Genomic DNA, 16,404 nt, shown 5'->3' with positions numbered 1-16,404 from the left:
GTAATTATATATTTATATAACTAAACTTGAATTAGATTGGGTTATATAGTATTTTAACCTAGTTATTCATATATATTTCATATATTTAGAGATTTAACTTACTAATAAACTAAGGGGGCGTTTGGTTCTCTCCTAGGAATCGGAATGGGAATGAGTATCATAGTATTATGGAATGAGAATGGGTATGAGCTTGGGTATCATTCTTAAAAATGATGTTTGGTTAGTTAAATATTTTCAATCGGAATGAACCTAAATTTCCTTTTTTACCCTTACAGGAAAATAAGAGAAAAAATTAGATGGGAGAGAAAGTTGAATGTGAGAGAGACATATGATGAGAGAAAATGATGAGAGAGAAAGTGTGATGAGAGAGAAAGTGTGTTGGGGAAAAAAGAAGAGAGAGAAAGTATGATCAGAGAAAATGAGGAGAGAGTGCATGATAGGAGAGATTGAGAAGAGAAAAAGTATGATGAGAGAGAAAGTGTGATGAGAGAGAAAGAATGATGAGAAAAAATGAAGAGAGAGAAAATATTATGAGAGAAAATGAAAGAGTGAGGAGAGAGAAAGTATGATGCGAGAGAAAGTGGGTTGAGAGAGAAAGAGTGATGGAAAAAATGAAGAGAGAGAAAGTATGATGAAAGAAAATGAGAGACTGAGGAGAGAGAAAATATGATGAGAGAGAAAGAGTGATGGAAAAACGAAGAGAGAGAAAGTATTATGAGAGAAAATGAAAAAGTGAGGAGAGAGAAAGTATGATGAGAGAGAAAGTGGGTTGAGGGAAAAAATGAAGAGAGAGAAAGTGTGATGAGAGAAAATGTGAGACTGGGAGAGAGAAAATATGATGAGAGAGAAAGTGTGCTTAGAGAAAAAGTGTGATTAGAGAAAATAAAGAGAGAATGTGTGATGAGAGAGAATAAAGAGAGAGAAAGTGTGATGAGAGGAAATGAGGGGAGAGAGTATGCTGAGAGAGATTGATGAGAGAGAAAGTACAATGAGAGAGAAAGTATGATGAAAAAATAAGTAGAAAGTGTGATAGAAGAGAATGAAGAGAGAAAAAATAAGAAGAGGGAGTATATGATGGGATAGAATATAGAGAGAGAATGAGGAGAGAGAAAGTATCATGAGAGAGAAAATGTGATGATAAAATAAGGAGAGAAAAAATATGATGAGAGAGAGTGTGCGAAATTAAAAAAAATTGAACAAATATACTAAGAGTATTTTTGTCTAAAACTTAATTCACAATTCTATTCCATCAAAATCCAAGGGAGGGGGTGAGTTTCATCCATACCCAAATTTTTGGGTTTCATTCCAAAATCTTGATTCCATTCCCATTAATCAAACACAAGGTTTAGGAATGAATCCATTCCCTTATTCCCAAACTCATAAACCAAACGCCACCTAAGTACTTATTGATTCTCACGCATAATTCTTGAACTGAAAACACTTGGACGCAATTAAGGTGGCAGTGGTCCTGATGTGTGTTCATAATCATTGCTTGCGGTTGAAGGTCGTTTTCTTTGCTGAACCCTAAAGCGAGCTCACCCAATGGACACTCCGCAGCTCGCAGGCCACGCCATGCATTCATTACTTCACCCAGCGTTTACCACAACCGAAAGCGATGGCTAGCTGCATGGGAAGAAGGAAGGCCAATAATTTTATGTACTGTAAACGTTCAATTCGCACCACGCTGCTCAGGTGAGTTGATGATGACATGTTTTGGACAACTGTTTCTGTCACCAACTTCGCCTGTTTTGTTCTAATTTGTTCCAGGTAGGCCTTCACCTTTTGGTGCTGCTCTTGAGTACTGAGATTTGATCCCGACTGAGGGATCGCCGTCGAAAGCCTCTTTGTATAAATCCTATTCAGAAAGAGGAGGCTGAAACGAAGGCTTCAGCGTTCAAAACTTGAAGGATAGATGTTGAATTCAGAGGAACTAAAATAGCAGTGTGTGTATAAATTACAACAAAGTGTCATTTTTTTCAAAGTCCCCAAGGCAAAATCATCAATTGCCTTGTGATAAATACGGCATAGCTTGATAGTTCACAATGAGACTGTGGTAGAGTGCAAGGAAATAAATCTCGAATAACCACCTAAACCTAATCGAATTAGGCTTCCTTATCCGGGATAACTAGGTAGTCAAAAAATGGTTGTGCTTGCGGCGCAAGAGCTTTGATATCTGAGAGCTTGGCTAATTCAAAGTCATCGAACTGGAAGGCGGGGGCACATGTGCAACCGACGAGAGAATAATGCAGCTCGGGATCTCTTGTCGAGCCCCTGACAAGGAGACTACCGTCCGTAGAAAATGAGGAGACATCTAGTGTAGGGAACGAACCAAACCAGACATTTGGTGGCACGGTGTACTGGGGGCGGTGGCCAGCATCTAGGTCCGAACCCAGTACTGTGAGTTCAATCTGCCCGTCATCATGTAGCTCAAAGACCTGGTCAATAAACATGTAGAAGATAAGTTTTAATGGTAGGTTAGAGCCAGGTAGCATATTCAAGTTCTTTTGGATGAGAAAAATTGAAGCATTAGATCACTAACCGTGAGAGGTTCTCCAGAGTAAAAATGCCAGGTTTCAGCACAAGGGATGCGGTGGAGATGTGAGACACTCCCAGCTGGAAGCAAGAAATAAATCGAAGTACTCACAGGTCGATCAACCTTGTCTGCAGAAAATGCAGTTAGAAGCTACTTAGTAGAAAGAAAATAACAAAAATTATAAGTATAAGCAATCAGTCTAGCTTGTGTAGAACCTTAAGTTTACCCTGTGTAAGATTGTCATCGGAGATGGATAGTGCTAGAATAAAACAGTCAGCTACTAATAGTAATGCAGCAATTCAGTCGATATCTAACTATTTGACAATTAAGTACAAGCCGGATGCTGAATTGTTTATCTCAAGTTTTTCAACAAAAATTAGAGATGGCAATCAAAGTGTGATGCATAAACAGACAATTCAAACAAAAGCAAGCCCAATATTTATCTCAAAATGGAAGCAATATGTCACTATCCTCATTGTCAACAATAAAACAAATTCTAAAAGAATAATGATCAATATAACTGAGAAAGGAACATAACGCATTTAATTTTACTTAACAGGCAAATGTTTTTAATTAATAGGTATTTCATCAATAGCAAAAATGCAAATATCATTCAACAGCAATGTTGAGGATCAAATTGGTAAATGTACCAAATTTGGAAGTGTAAATGTAAAAAAGAAAAATAACATTAATATAAATCAAGGTTGATGATAACTATCAAGAAAAAATTTAATAATTTACCCATTACAACATGGTATTAGAGTTAGACGAATGTGATCAATGAGCTCTTCACGTGATTTCTAGTTGCAATTCCTCTCACCTTCTCTCTCTCATCCTGTCAGTTGGACTGGGATACCAACAAGGATGAGTATCAAAGCCAAGATCATAGCTATTTCGCCGATCCCCTCCCACAGCTAAATCCTAGACATCTCCTGAGGATCTCAACACTAACCAACTTGATAATGCATCCCTCCATTGCATCCACAATGGCATTGGCTTCACATGATAACAGTAGTTTCAATATTTAGAAAATTTTGTCCTCCAGATTTGTAGAAACCTGTTATGTTCTCCTAAATTTGCAATTTGATCTACTAAAGAGTCAGTTCGTCCTCATCTGACCTGTAATTTTTTTCATTCCTGCTGCTGAATCTGCTCCTTTCACCTATGGTGTTTCCATAGTGCACCCAGTCAGCTGACAAGTCTTCTTCTCCAAACGCTTCTATTCTAACTCCTTTGTACTATTCTATCGCCACTTCCATCCATCAACCTGGTGTGGTAATTCTTCTTCACGAGGAGAAAATTTGTGGGGTTCTCTTAGGTGGCTTTTGACAGACTGAACTATTTCCTAATCTTCTTCACTTCAAGCAGATTTGTTCCATGTCATCCCTATAGATCAGCAAGCAGATTTGGTTTCCCAATCTATTCTTTGAGCATCATATGACAGATTTTAGTGCCACTATAACCCAGTTCTTGGTATAGAGCAGACTGTTCCCAGCACAAGATTCAGAATTAGTTTTTTCTCTTGTTTTATATAGAGAGCAGATTTTTTTATCTGGATTTTAAATATGGGTCCAGAATCAATTTTGGTCTCATTTTAAATATTGAGCAGATTTTTAATCTGGATTTTAAATATGGGTTCAGATAAGGATATTTTTTCATGATGGGATTCTCGGTAGGAAGCCCTTCACTACTAGGTTCAACATTAATGTATCAGTGAGTATCAAAGTTTTTTCAAATGGTAGATTTCACAAAATATATCATCCTTGGTTATTTACGGAGGTAACTATTGCTGGCATGACACATGACCAGACGATTTACATTCTAGATTGAGGAGCTTTGGAGCAAATATTTGGTAATATCTTCCTTTTTCTGATCTTAAGACCATATTTCAATCTATTCATGCTTCTCTAACAGATGGTTGACTAATTTGTGCAAGGTGTTGGTCAAGTTACACCTACACTATTGTTATCCCTTTCTTTAGAAAGTTTTTCTATATACCTAAATTTTCTATGGATTTAATTTCTGATAGCAAACTTACCATGTTGCTTGATTGTTTAGTGACTTTTCCTATTGGTTCCGTTTCTATTCCGGATTTGTTGACTAGAAGAGTATTTGGAAGATAGGAAGGATTATATCCTTGATTTTGACCACACATTCATAAGCTCTAGTAGTTGATCCCTTTCCACTTCAGATCCATAGTCTAGCTTCTGTAGTTTAAAAAGAAAGTCCCTTGTTATCTAATCTTCATAATCTTAAATGTGAGCTTTGTTATTTGACAAACATATTTGATTTTCATTTCCTCCTAATATCCACAAATGTACTCGTACCCCTTTTCCCTATTTTATTATGATATTTAGACTCCATGTTGTTGCTGTTTGAAGCTTGGTTTTTATCTTTGTTAACTTTATGAATGACTTCTATAGAATGACATGACTTGATAAGAAAAAAAAAATGTTATTACCTTTTTTCTATTTTCTTTTCCTTCTATGCTAAAATTAGAATTCAATTTGGAGTTATATTAAAGTCCTGACAAATGATAATGCCAAGAAATATTTTTTTTATAACATTCAAAGCTTTCTCTACTTAGGATATTCTTAATCTATGGTCAACTCATACATTGTTTATAAGAGGAAAAATAAACCTTTAATTATGAGAGCACATAACTGTTTCTTTATACGACAGTTTTGCTTAAATTATGGAATAATGTAATTTCACTACATGCTACCTAATAAATTGTTGTCAAATTCCATTTATAATTTTTTTCCCTCGTGTTGTCATTTAATTACTACCATGCATGTTTGGGTGCAACTGCTTTATTCATCTTTTTGTCTCCTGGTAGAGACAAATTTTTAATTTGACAAGTGCATTTTTCATAGTTTTCCTTAAAGCTCCACGTCATTACCATTTTGAAGCATCCTTAAGAATTTTACAATATCTTAAAAATGCTTCAGGTAAGGATCCACTATACCTTGACCATAGCCATGCTCGTAGAGTAAATATATATGCAAATTGGAAAAGCTCATCCACAAATGAAAGGCACACATCAAGATTTGTATTCTTCTTGGAGGCAACTATGGCCAAGTAGAGTGCAGAGGTAAGTATAGAGCTATGACTCTTCCTACATGTGAGTTTATCTAGCTCAAATAGTTAATTACTGAGCTACACAATGTTCTTAGTGTGTTGTGAAGTTACATTGTGATAATCAAGCAATATGCATATTGTTTCTAATCCCGACTTTCATAAGGATAGAATGTAATAAGAGTAATTATCACTTCATCTAGGAAAAGTTGCGTTGCAAGGAAATCATCACATGTGGCATTAGTTCAAATGATCAATCATCATATTTTGTCACTAAATTTTTTAGAGGTCCTAGAATTGACTATATTTGTAGAATTTACAAGATTTTTTAAGCAGCTTGAAGAGAACATTGAGGGCCAATTGTAAATAAAATAGAGCTCAACTATAGTCATACCGTCCTGAGAAGTGTAAATGCAAATCAAAATAATAATAATAGTAATATACTGAGGTAGAGGATACTACGTAAGGAAAATACCCCTGTTAAAAGAACTCCAATTTTCTAGATCTTGCTTCTCAGCTTAAAATTCTACCCTAAGGGGGTCCTATTTGTACCTTAACTTAGTTTTCCAAGCAATTAGGTATGCATGTTAGTTCCAGTTCCACCTTCAGCACCTTTCCCAAATTTTTGTTCGTGTTCGCACTTGGCGGAGCATGATGGTTCGAAAACTGAGATAAGTTCACGTAATATGAACCTCTCTTATGTCTTATGAAATGCATAGGACAGTATTTGTGCTCAAGAATATTTGCAACAGTTTCATAACACAGAAAACAACACTTGTTTTCATAAAAGCCTACACATATTTATCTTACGAATGTTTTAAAAATATCAAAGAAAAAGTTCTGCTGCAATTCTAAATTTAGAGAGCTGATAATTCAGATATAGCAATAAGTTCTACACCGAGAAAGCAAGAACAATTGAGAAAAGGCTATGGAACCCCATCATACAACATTTTTAGAAAACAAAAGAAAGCAATAGAGAGCTGATAATTGATCTTCAAATATATTTTAAAAAAGTGCGTATTTGTTCTTCAAACGAAATAACTTACATATTTGTTAGTCATATATATATATATATATAAAACCTTCAAAAATGTTTTTTTTTGCAGGAATTCTAATCTTAGAGAGCTGATAACTCAGAAATAGCAACAGGCTCTGTATCAAGAAAGCACGAGAAATTGAGAAAAGACTACTGAACGTCGTCATACAAACGTTCTTAATAAACAAGAAAGAAACGAGGAAAACAGTTGATAAGCAAAGCACTATTCTTGCGACGATAGTAAATCATATGGCAGTGTTTACACCTACCGCAAATTAACTGTTACGAACAAGAAAGTCATCAAACGAAAACAAAGTCAAAATGAGAGCTTTTCGCACTTGACAACTTCCAGAAGATGTAGCACGAAAAAAAAAACACAGGGATTCCCGAGTGCAATGGAATTGATTAACATGAAAGAGCATGGCAATCGAAGAATTGACTCCAATCATGTAAGAGAAAAGGAGAGATTGAAGAATAGCTCACATTGAGGGGGCAGCTGCGATTTGGAGAGGGTAACGGAGAAGTCCCTGAAGGTCTCGGTGTAGAAACCTCCCTCGGGGTGGATCTTGAGATCCAACATCTCCACCAACTCAGAGGCCTTCTTAGCAAGCGATGCCATCGCCGGATCTCCCAGAGTCGTGAACGAGCGGTAAAGACCCGATGGCGATTTACAACACTCGAGAGGGGCACCACCAGGGCAAAGAAATATATTTCAGCAAAAATTACAACAGCGACCCCTCTAATTGTTAAAATTATAAAAATGATGTTTTTGTATATATAAAGTCAAAGAAACAACTAATTATATATATTTTTATATCAAGGTATTTTTATTTTTATTATTATTAAAACACCTAATTAATAATTAGAAAAAAATTATTTCATTTTATTAAAATCGTCGAAATTCATCCCATCTCACTCTATTTTTTTCCTAAAAAAATATTATTATTTTTCGATATTATAATAACGAATAAAAATCACAACCAGATGAACTGATACTAATAATATTATATTATAATAATTATAAACAATAGCTATTAGGGCATCCGTATTAGTTTTATTATTAATATACTATATTTTTAAAAAGCATGACAGATACTTATTATATTAATTATATTAATATTTTTCTTTTAAATTAACACACATTTATATTTATTTTAATATTAACATTCATTATTTGTAGGTTTCACTCTTCACTCATTCATTTTTATTTTTAATATCCAAAATTTATTTTTTTTGGATTTTTAATAAAATTTACTTATTAACAATGTTAAAAAATAATTAAACATTGTTATGTTTAATTAATGTGTGAGTGTTATAATGCCCATCTACCTTGATTGTAACATTATTTGAATGTTATAACATCAACGCATTAATATTAATGTGGATGCTCTTACTGCTGGTGCAATCGTTCTTATGTCAAACTTGACTGATTTGATTAAGCTGGAGTTAGCTCGAGATTAAGTTTCAATGTTCGACAATATATAAGAGAGAAATCAAGTAGGTCAAGAGTGTTGGAACCCCAAAGTTGTTTTGATATGATCAAACAAGTTAAGTTAGGCCCTGTTTGGTTTAACCCTTGTGTCTAAGTGTGCAGGAACTTAGGAGCACAGGAAGTCGAGCGGAAGACGCGGCTAGCGAACATGATGGCACGGGGAGAGAGCTGACGGGTTCGGTGCGTCCGAGAGGCTCGGTGCGTCCGAGTGACGAGGTGTCACGCCCCCAGAGGAGTCCCTGTCCGAGAAAATTTCGGCAGCATCTCCCCTGTACGACGGACAATCAAAAATTTCTACAAGCACTAAATACTCAGCCACAGGCGGCTGGAATCATAACAATAAATAAAATCAATCACCACGCAATTTATATATATATTCAGCCTCTGGCTGACACAACCACGCAGTAATAATACTCTGACTCGAAATCCACCCTACTCAACTACATTCGTAAAGCCCAAATCCGATTTTTTCTTACCTCTTCTGCCGTTCAGGCAGACATGTAGTAGAATAAAACCAAATCCAATTTCATCGACATCATAAAATCCATACAACGTCCATAGGTGGAATAAATCTAAAACCTAACAAGTTTTAAATAGTCTAGAACAGAAAAGAAACCAAAACGGAAACCAAATCCTATCCTCGAGGTCTGCAGGGACCAGCAACTGGAACTCTCTCCTGACAGCATCAACCTGAAAATATCAACAATGGAGGCGGGGTGAGTCCAACACTCAGCAGGTACAATTGATATGCAAAGTAAAGAAATAACACCTAACACTAATCATGCGTACAGTCTCCTGCTATAAGAAAGATATAAATATGCATCTGAAGTAAACAGGAGAATGTTGTACTAACCAGGTCCTGAGTATAAGGTCAAACAGTCCGAGTGGTATAGGAATCCTGTATGCATGTCAAACATAGGCATCCAAACAATATGCAGATATAAATGCAGCAACCACAAACACAAGCAATAAATGCATCATGCATATGATGCCAATGATGCGTCCTGGTCACCCCTGATGCCAGTCGATCATCTCATACAAACGTGAGGCCGAGTGGGTAGGGCTGTGACAACTGTGCACTCTGTCGTCACTACTCCTGATGAGTGACCGAGTGGACGGGATGCTGTCGGAGTACACCTATCCTCCTACCCCAAATCATAGATGGGGGAGCGCAATGCTCTCAACTCCCGGTACTCAAAGACGGGGAGGAATCCCTGTCGGATAACTCGTTGTGTCACACTACCCATGAGCGGACCAACGGTGCCTAACAGAGTCCCTGCTGCAACACACTCAGCCTGAATCGACCACTAACCCATGAGTGGTGGTGTGTGCAGATCCATGTAACTGGCGATGTGCTCAGCAATAATGGAGCGGACTATCGCACAGCATGCAATCATGCAAATGATGCATGGCAATAACCATATAAACATCCTGACCTAATCCATATATATAGAAATGTGCACCCTAGGTCAAAGAATCATATCAAATCAAGGTACACAGAAGGTATAAAAACCTAGGTCCTGAACATGGTCAAGCATGGCATATCACTACCCCTATAAGCATGTATAAACAGGTAAAAATATACCTGAGATGCAAAACCAATCAATCAATCAAGCATGTAAGATTTGGGTAGTGATTAACCGATATAGATAAGAAACATAATTAATGAAACATGTTAATTCCATTACTAAGCATATCAAAGACAACAAAAGTCAAAAGTACCCGCCTCCAATAGGAAAAGTCCAATCAGTCCAAATCCGACGTCGAGATACTCGTCTCGCGTCAAGGTCCTGTATATCAAACATAATGTCTAGTTTAGCTATTTCTATAATACCACAATTAGCCAAACTACATTCTAATCCAATTAAAGACATTCTAAATTGGATCCAACTAATCCTTCCAACACAATTAATGAACCCTAATTAAATAAAATCAATGGGTCCACCAGGGTTAGTTCCTTAACCCTAATCATAACATGAGATTAAAAGTCTAAAGCTAATCAAATCTACCTATTCCAAACATAAACATAATCAATCTACTCGAAGTTCAAAATCATAAACCTTACCTCAAATTCACCGTCGTTACAAGAACCAATAGCCACTGCATGGAGTGACTGTCCTACCACAGCACAAAACTTCACCTCAAAGCTGGGATCACTGTTGAAATCAGACTGATCAGAAAAAGGATCAATCAGTGGAGATCACAGATCCTACACAACCTAACTCACCTTATCTGCTCGGATTTAGGGCACAATGCGAGAACAGGGAGTCGACAGCACTCGGCAGAAAAGTTGTCGACTTGATGGCACTGCCCAGGATGTGGCCGACGGCGGTTTCGGGACTAAGGCACGCGGCTGGAGTTACCCAATCCAGGGTCGGCAGCAGTGCAGAGGGAAGGAAGAGCGGCAGTGTCGAAGAGGAGACCGACTGGTGGCACTGTTTCGTGCGACGCCGGATACTAGCTAGGGCACAGGGGACAGAAGAGGGGATAGGCTCGGTGTCGGCAGTGCTCGGGCACAAGGGAAACACCGGGGTCGCGATCGGGAACCGAGAGCCGGCGGCTCGGGTGCCGGCGGTTAGGGCACCGAAGGAGAAGGCACGGGGCGGCGTCGGGGAGAAGAAGGAAGGGTGCGGGGACGGCTCGGGTTCGGCGACAAAAGCAAAGGAAAAAGAAATAAGAAAATAAAAGGAAAAGAATATATATATATATATAATCTTTTCCTCGCTTAAATCGGGTAGCCTAAACAGGCTTTTCCCGGGCCCCGTTTTTGTCCCCGTTAACTCGTCCGTACGAGCTCCGAAAAATACCCGAAAAATTTCCAAAAATTCCAGAAAAATCCCTTATTAATATTTCCTATTTTTCCGGTATTTTACATTCTCCCCCACTTATAAAAATTTGGTCCCCAAATTTCGTTATCTACCACCAGCAAGTACTAACAACAGATATTGAGTATAAATGCTGAACGGTAAATAAATCACATACCTCAAGTGAAAAGATGGGGATATCGAGCTCGGATAGTGTCCTCGAGCTCCCAAGTAGCCTCCTCGTCCGAATGATGCTGCCATCCGACTTTAACCATGGTCTTGTTCCGCAACTGACGCTCCTTCCGGTCGAGAATCCGTACCGGAACCTCCTCATAGGTAATGTCAGGCTGAACTGGAACTGGGATATCTGCCAGCACATGCGTTGGATCGGGTACATATCTCCTCAGCATGGATACATGAAATACATCGTGCACGCCTGACAGAGTCGGTAAGCTATCGCTCCGATCCTCTCCAAGATCTCGAAGGACCAATGTATCATGGAGCTAACTTACCTGAGGCCAAATCTCTTCACCCTTTCGTGGGTGAAACTCGAGAAATACATGGTCGCCAACAGAGAACTCTAATGGTCTGCGTCTCGATCAGCATAACTCTTCCGGCGATCCTGCGCCTCGACATCCTCCGTCGATAGTACGAACCAACTCGCATCCTGCTGAACTCTATGAGGTCCCAACAATCTGGGCCTCTCCAACCTCATCCCAAAGGACGGGTGTCCGACGAGTCTACCATACAACGCCTCAAACGGTGCCATCCGGATAGCCGAATGGAAGGCTGTTGTAGGCAAACTCTACCAATGGCGGATGGTCCTCCCAGCGCCTCCGAAATCCATAACACATGACCTCGAGGTCCTCTAAAGTCCGAATGGTCCGCCTGATCGCCCATCATGCGTGGATGGAAAGTCAGATCGAACGGAGCAGTGCCCAAGGCCCGCCGATCGCTGTAAACGAGGCGTGAACCGTGGATCTCTATCCGAAATGATACTCAATGGAACACCATGTAGTCCGATAATCTCTCGGCAATACAGATCTGCCAATCGATCCAAGGGATCAGTCCTCCGAATCGCTAAGAAGTGCGCGGATTTGGTTAATCGATCAACGATTACCCAAATCGCGTCATGACCTCGTCGTGTCCTCGGCAAACCCACCACAAAGTCCATGGTAATGTGATCCCACTTCCACTCAGGAATAGGAATCCGCTGAAGTAATCCTGCAGGTCTCTGGTGTTCAGCCTTCACCTGCTGACAGACAAGACATCTAGCTACGAAATCCGCGATGTCTTTCTTCATACCGTTCCACCAATAGGAACGTCTCAAGTCTCGATACATACGGGTCCCGCCTGGATGGATCGCAAATCGAGAACGATGTGCCTCCTGAAGTAGCTCCTGTAAGACCGAATGAGACTGAGGTACGCATAATCTGCCTCGGAAGAATATAATACCCTCCTCGTCTCGTGTAAACTCGGTCTGCTGCCCGGAAGCTATCTGACTGCTAATAAACTGCAAATGCTGATCACTAGCCTGTGCCTCTCGGATCCTCGTCCTGATCGACGACTGAGCAACCATGGTAACCAGAATACCCTGCTCTGTCGGTCCCTGCTCCTCAAGATCTAACTCTGAGAAAGCCTGAATCAAGTCCGTGACTGAAGTCCGGTGACTAGCCAAAGTCCCTCTGGACTTCCTGCTGAGTGCATCTGCAACCACATTAGCTTTCCCAGGGTGGTAGCTAATGGTACAATCGTAGTCCTTCAGGAACTCCATCCATCTCCTCTGTCGGAGATTAAGCTCCTTCTGAGTGAAAATGTATTTGAGACTCTTATGATCAGTGAGAATCTCAAATGTGATACCGTATAAATGATGACGCCAAAGCTTCAGAGCAAAGATGATGGCAGCTAACTCCAAATCATGAACTGGGTAGTTCTTCTCATGCTCCTTCAGCTGACGAGAAGCATAAGAGACTACCCTGCCGTGCTGCATCAGAACAGCGCCCAAACCCTGTAGAGACGCGTCGGTGTAAAGTACAAATCCATCCTCTCCAGAAGGTAAAACCAAAACTGGAGCCGACACTAATCTCCGCTTCAGCTCCTGGAAGCTGGTCTCGCAATCCTCGGACCATATGAACTTCACGCCTTTCCTGGTAAGACGTGTCAACGGCATAGCAATACACGAGAATCCCTCGACAAAACGTCGGTAATATCCGGCCAAACCCAGAAAACTGCGGATCTCCTGAACTGACTTCGGCTGCTCCCAACCGGTGACAGCCTCGATCTTCTGAGGATCAACTGAAATACCTCTGCTAGAAACCACGTGTCCCAGAAAACCGACTGAGGATAGCCAGCGCACACTTGCTGAACTTCGCGTACAGCTGATGTCGTCGAAGAATCTCCAAGACTGTGCGAAGATGCTGTATGGCTCCTCCTCGGAACGAGAGTAGACCAATATGTCATCAATGAAAATGATAACAAACTGATCCAGATACTCCAGAAAGATGCGGTTCATCAAGTCCATAAACACCGCTGGAGCATTGGTAAGCCCAAATGGCATTACCAAAAACTCATAATGACCATATCTGGTACGGAAAGCTGTCTTCTGGACATCAGAATCTCTGACTCTCAATTGATGATATCCGGATCGCAGATCAATCTTAGAATACACTGATGTACCTCTGAGCTGATCAAACAAATCCTCGATCCGCGGTAATGGATATTTATTTCTGACGGTAACTGCATTCAGCTGCCTGTAGTCAATACATAATCTCATGGTGCCGTCTTTCTTCTTGACAAATAGAACTGGAGAACCCCATGGTGAAACACTAGGGCGAATAAATCCCCTGTCTAAAAGCTCCTGGAGTTGAACCTTCAGCTCGTTCAACTCTTTTGGTGCCATACGATACGGAGCTTTCGATGTCGGAGCGGTCCCCGGAATCAGCTCAATAGCGAACTCCACTGGCCTTCTGGGAGGCAAACCTGGCAGCTCCTCTGGAAATACATCTGGGTACTCCCGGACAACAGGAACGTCGGAGAGCTGCGAACTACTACTGTCCTCAGTACTGATCAACGACAACAGAAAACCATGACAGCCGTGAGACAGCAGCTTCTGCGCCTGAATCGCCGAAATAATCGAGATGCCGTCGTCTCTAATGCCAGTGAAACTCCACGAGGGTTGGTTCGGAGGCCGGAAGGTGACCACCCTCGTCTGGCAATCAACAGTAGCATGATATACTGATAGCCAATCCATACCAAGAATGATATCAAACTCGACCATCTCCAATACTAGAAGATCTACCGTAAGTATCATGTTGCCAAAGTCTAACGGGCAACCTCTGATCTCCTGGGTGACGTCTAAAGTATCACCGGACGGTAGGGAGACAGTCAATCGCCGCAACCTAACAGTAGGTAATCTACCAACCTCCCGCATAAAGGTACGGGATATAAAAGAATGCGAACTACCAGTATCAATCAAAATATCAGCAGTAAATGCATAAATGGAAATCGTACCGCGGAAAACAGATCCGTCGGCCCGCTGAGCATCCTCTCTGGTAATAGCATGAACACGACCAGTCTCTGGCGGAGGAGGAGGTGGTAATGCTGCCAGCGGCTGGGCTATGTGCCAGATAAGACTGAGAGGATGGTGACTGATACTGTGCAGCTGGCTGAGACTGAGTCTGATACTGCCCCTGAGTCGGATAATAAGGTCCTGGAGCAAAACTCTGGGGTGCTACAGAAGCACTGGAGTACTCCTGTCCAAGCATGCCAAATGCTGCTGCGGAGGGAGCTGCTCCCTGCTGACGCTGTGAAGATTGGGCTTTCTGCCCTCCTCGATATGCCCCTGACTGACTAGACTGTCCCCTCTGACCTGACCCTCCGGAAGCCGTGTGCTGAGCCTTCAGCTGACAATCTCGGCTCTGGTGCCCTGGCAGTTTGCAATAAAAGCAAACTGACTGTCCCAGAGAGCAAGCTGGGGTGAGGTGATCTCTGGATCCACATCTGAAACAATGAGTATCACCGGAAGGTGGTTGCGATTCTGAGAAAACCGGAACGCCTCAAGAAGACCGCCGATTTACAGGGCCTACGAGATGCCCTGTACTCGACCGACCGTCGCGACTACTCGAGGCCGCTGCCGCCGAGTCTGCTGGACTGCTCGATGCTCGACCAGATGCTTTCTTTTCCGTCCGGATATGTCTGCCGAGCTAACTCTATCATCAAAGCTCGATTCAATGCATCGAGTAAGATGTAATCCCTAATCCGGCAAGTTGTACATGCAGATAACCATCCAATCCCAGTATGCGAGTTCTGTCCTCCGCAACTAACTCGGACAAAACCGAGCCAACCGGAGGAATTCAGTATTATACTCGGTCATCGAGCGATTATTCGCCTCAGACTCCTGTCGGCGAGCCATCCGATAGGACAGTGGAAAGAAACGGCTCTCAAAAGCCTCTCGAACCTGGTCCATGTGACGTTGCGCTCGAACGCTGAGTAACCCACCAGGCATTAGCTTCATCCCGTAAATGGTAAGCAGCCAGCTCTGCTTTCTCCCACTCGGAGCAAGCCATATAGAAGAAAGTCTGCTCCATAGTCTCTATCCATGACAGAGCCATACTCGGATCGAGATCTCCGCGGAAAAGAGTGAAACGAGTCTTCATCGACTCGGCCAGTGCTGGAATCCTAGCTCGTGCAGCGACAATATCAGTGAGCTGTGTCGGGACGGCTGCAGGAACTGGCGGAAACACTGGAGCTGATACTACAGGTGGTACCGCGGAATAGACCGGAGGAGGAACTCCCGGTGCTACTGTATATACCGGAGCATAAGCCGTCGGTGGTACTGCCTGGGGAACAAACGTGGTGGCAACTGGAGGTACGGTAGGAAAAGGTACCGGATGTGGAACAGCTGCTGCTACTGTAGGCACTGGAGGTACAGGTGCCACTGGTGTCGGGTACACTGTAGGTCCAAGTGGCGGTGGTCCTGAATACACCGTAGGCTGCGCTGGAGCAGACGTCGGGTACACCAATGGTACTCCTGATGGTACTGTAAACAGGGTAGGCGTGGATACCGTCGGTGTGGCCAAAGTAGGTATCTCTACAGGAGCTATCGGGATTTGAGAGCCCGATGCTCCCGCTGCCTCCTGAGTCTGTCCCTGACTGACAGGCTCACTAACAGTGGGCATCTCTGGCATATCCAGAGATCCCGTGGTCCTCGCACGTGGTCGACCAGCACCACGTCTCGCAGCAATACGAGTAGATCGTCTCATATCTGTTAAATTAAATTACAGATATCAATACCAATATAACCAACACAAAATAACAACATACCTATTTGCTGTCTGGAGATATTCCGTCGCTGTCCAGTCCCCAATTTGACCTCAAAATTCCGAACGTACATATCGCCGGAAATCCAAATAAATCCGAAACGGAAATCCGAAACATAACCATATCGAAAATCCGATAATGC

The 16,404-nt window shown here is 41.7% G+C and overlaps 1 protein-coding gene across 1 annotated transcript; it reads right to left on the bottom strand.

Moving 5' to 3' along the window:
* Positions 1 to 1,911: 1,911 nt before the first annotated feature.
* On the bottom strand, positions 1,912 to 7,346 carry LOC121996211. Its single transcript, XM_042550075.1, has 3 exons — positions 7,131 to 7,346; positions 2,540 to 2,661; positions 1,912 to 2,435 (listed from the first exon to the last, which is right to left on the bottom strand). Exons 1-3 carry the CDS (start codon positions 7,264 to 7,266, stop codon positions 2,103 to 2,105), a joined length of 591 nt encoding a protein of 196 aa, XP_042406009.1. The 5' UTR covers positions 7,267 to 7,346; the 3' UTR covers positions 1,912 to 2,102.
* Positions 7,347 to 16,404: the final 9,058 nt, after the last annotated feature.

Source organism: Zingiber officinale, chromosome 6A, assembly GCF_018446385.1.
Source record: "Zingiber officinale cultivar Zhangliang chromosome 6A, Zo_v1.1, whole genome shotgun sequence".
Classification (NCBI taxonomy): domain Eukaryota; kingdom Viridiplantae; phylum Streptophyta; class Magnoliopsida; order Zingiberales; family Zingiberaceae; genus Zingiber; species Zingiber officinale.
This window is presented reverse-complemented; position numbering and strand designations above follow the sequence as displayed.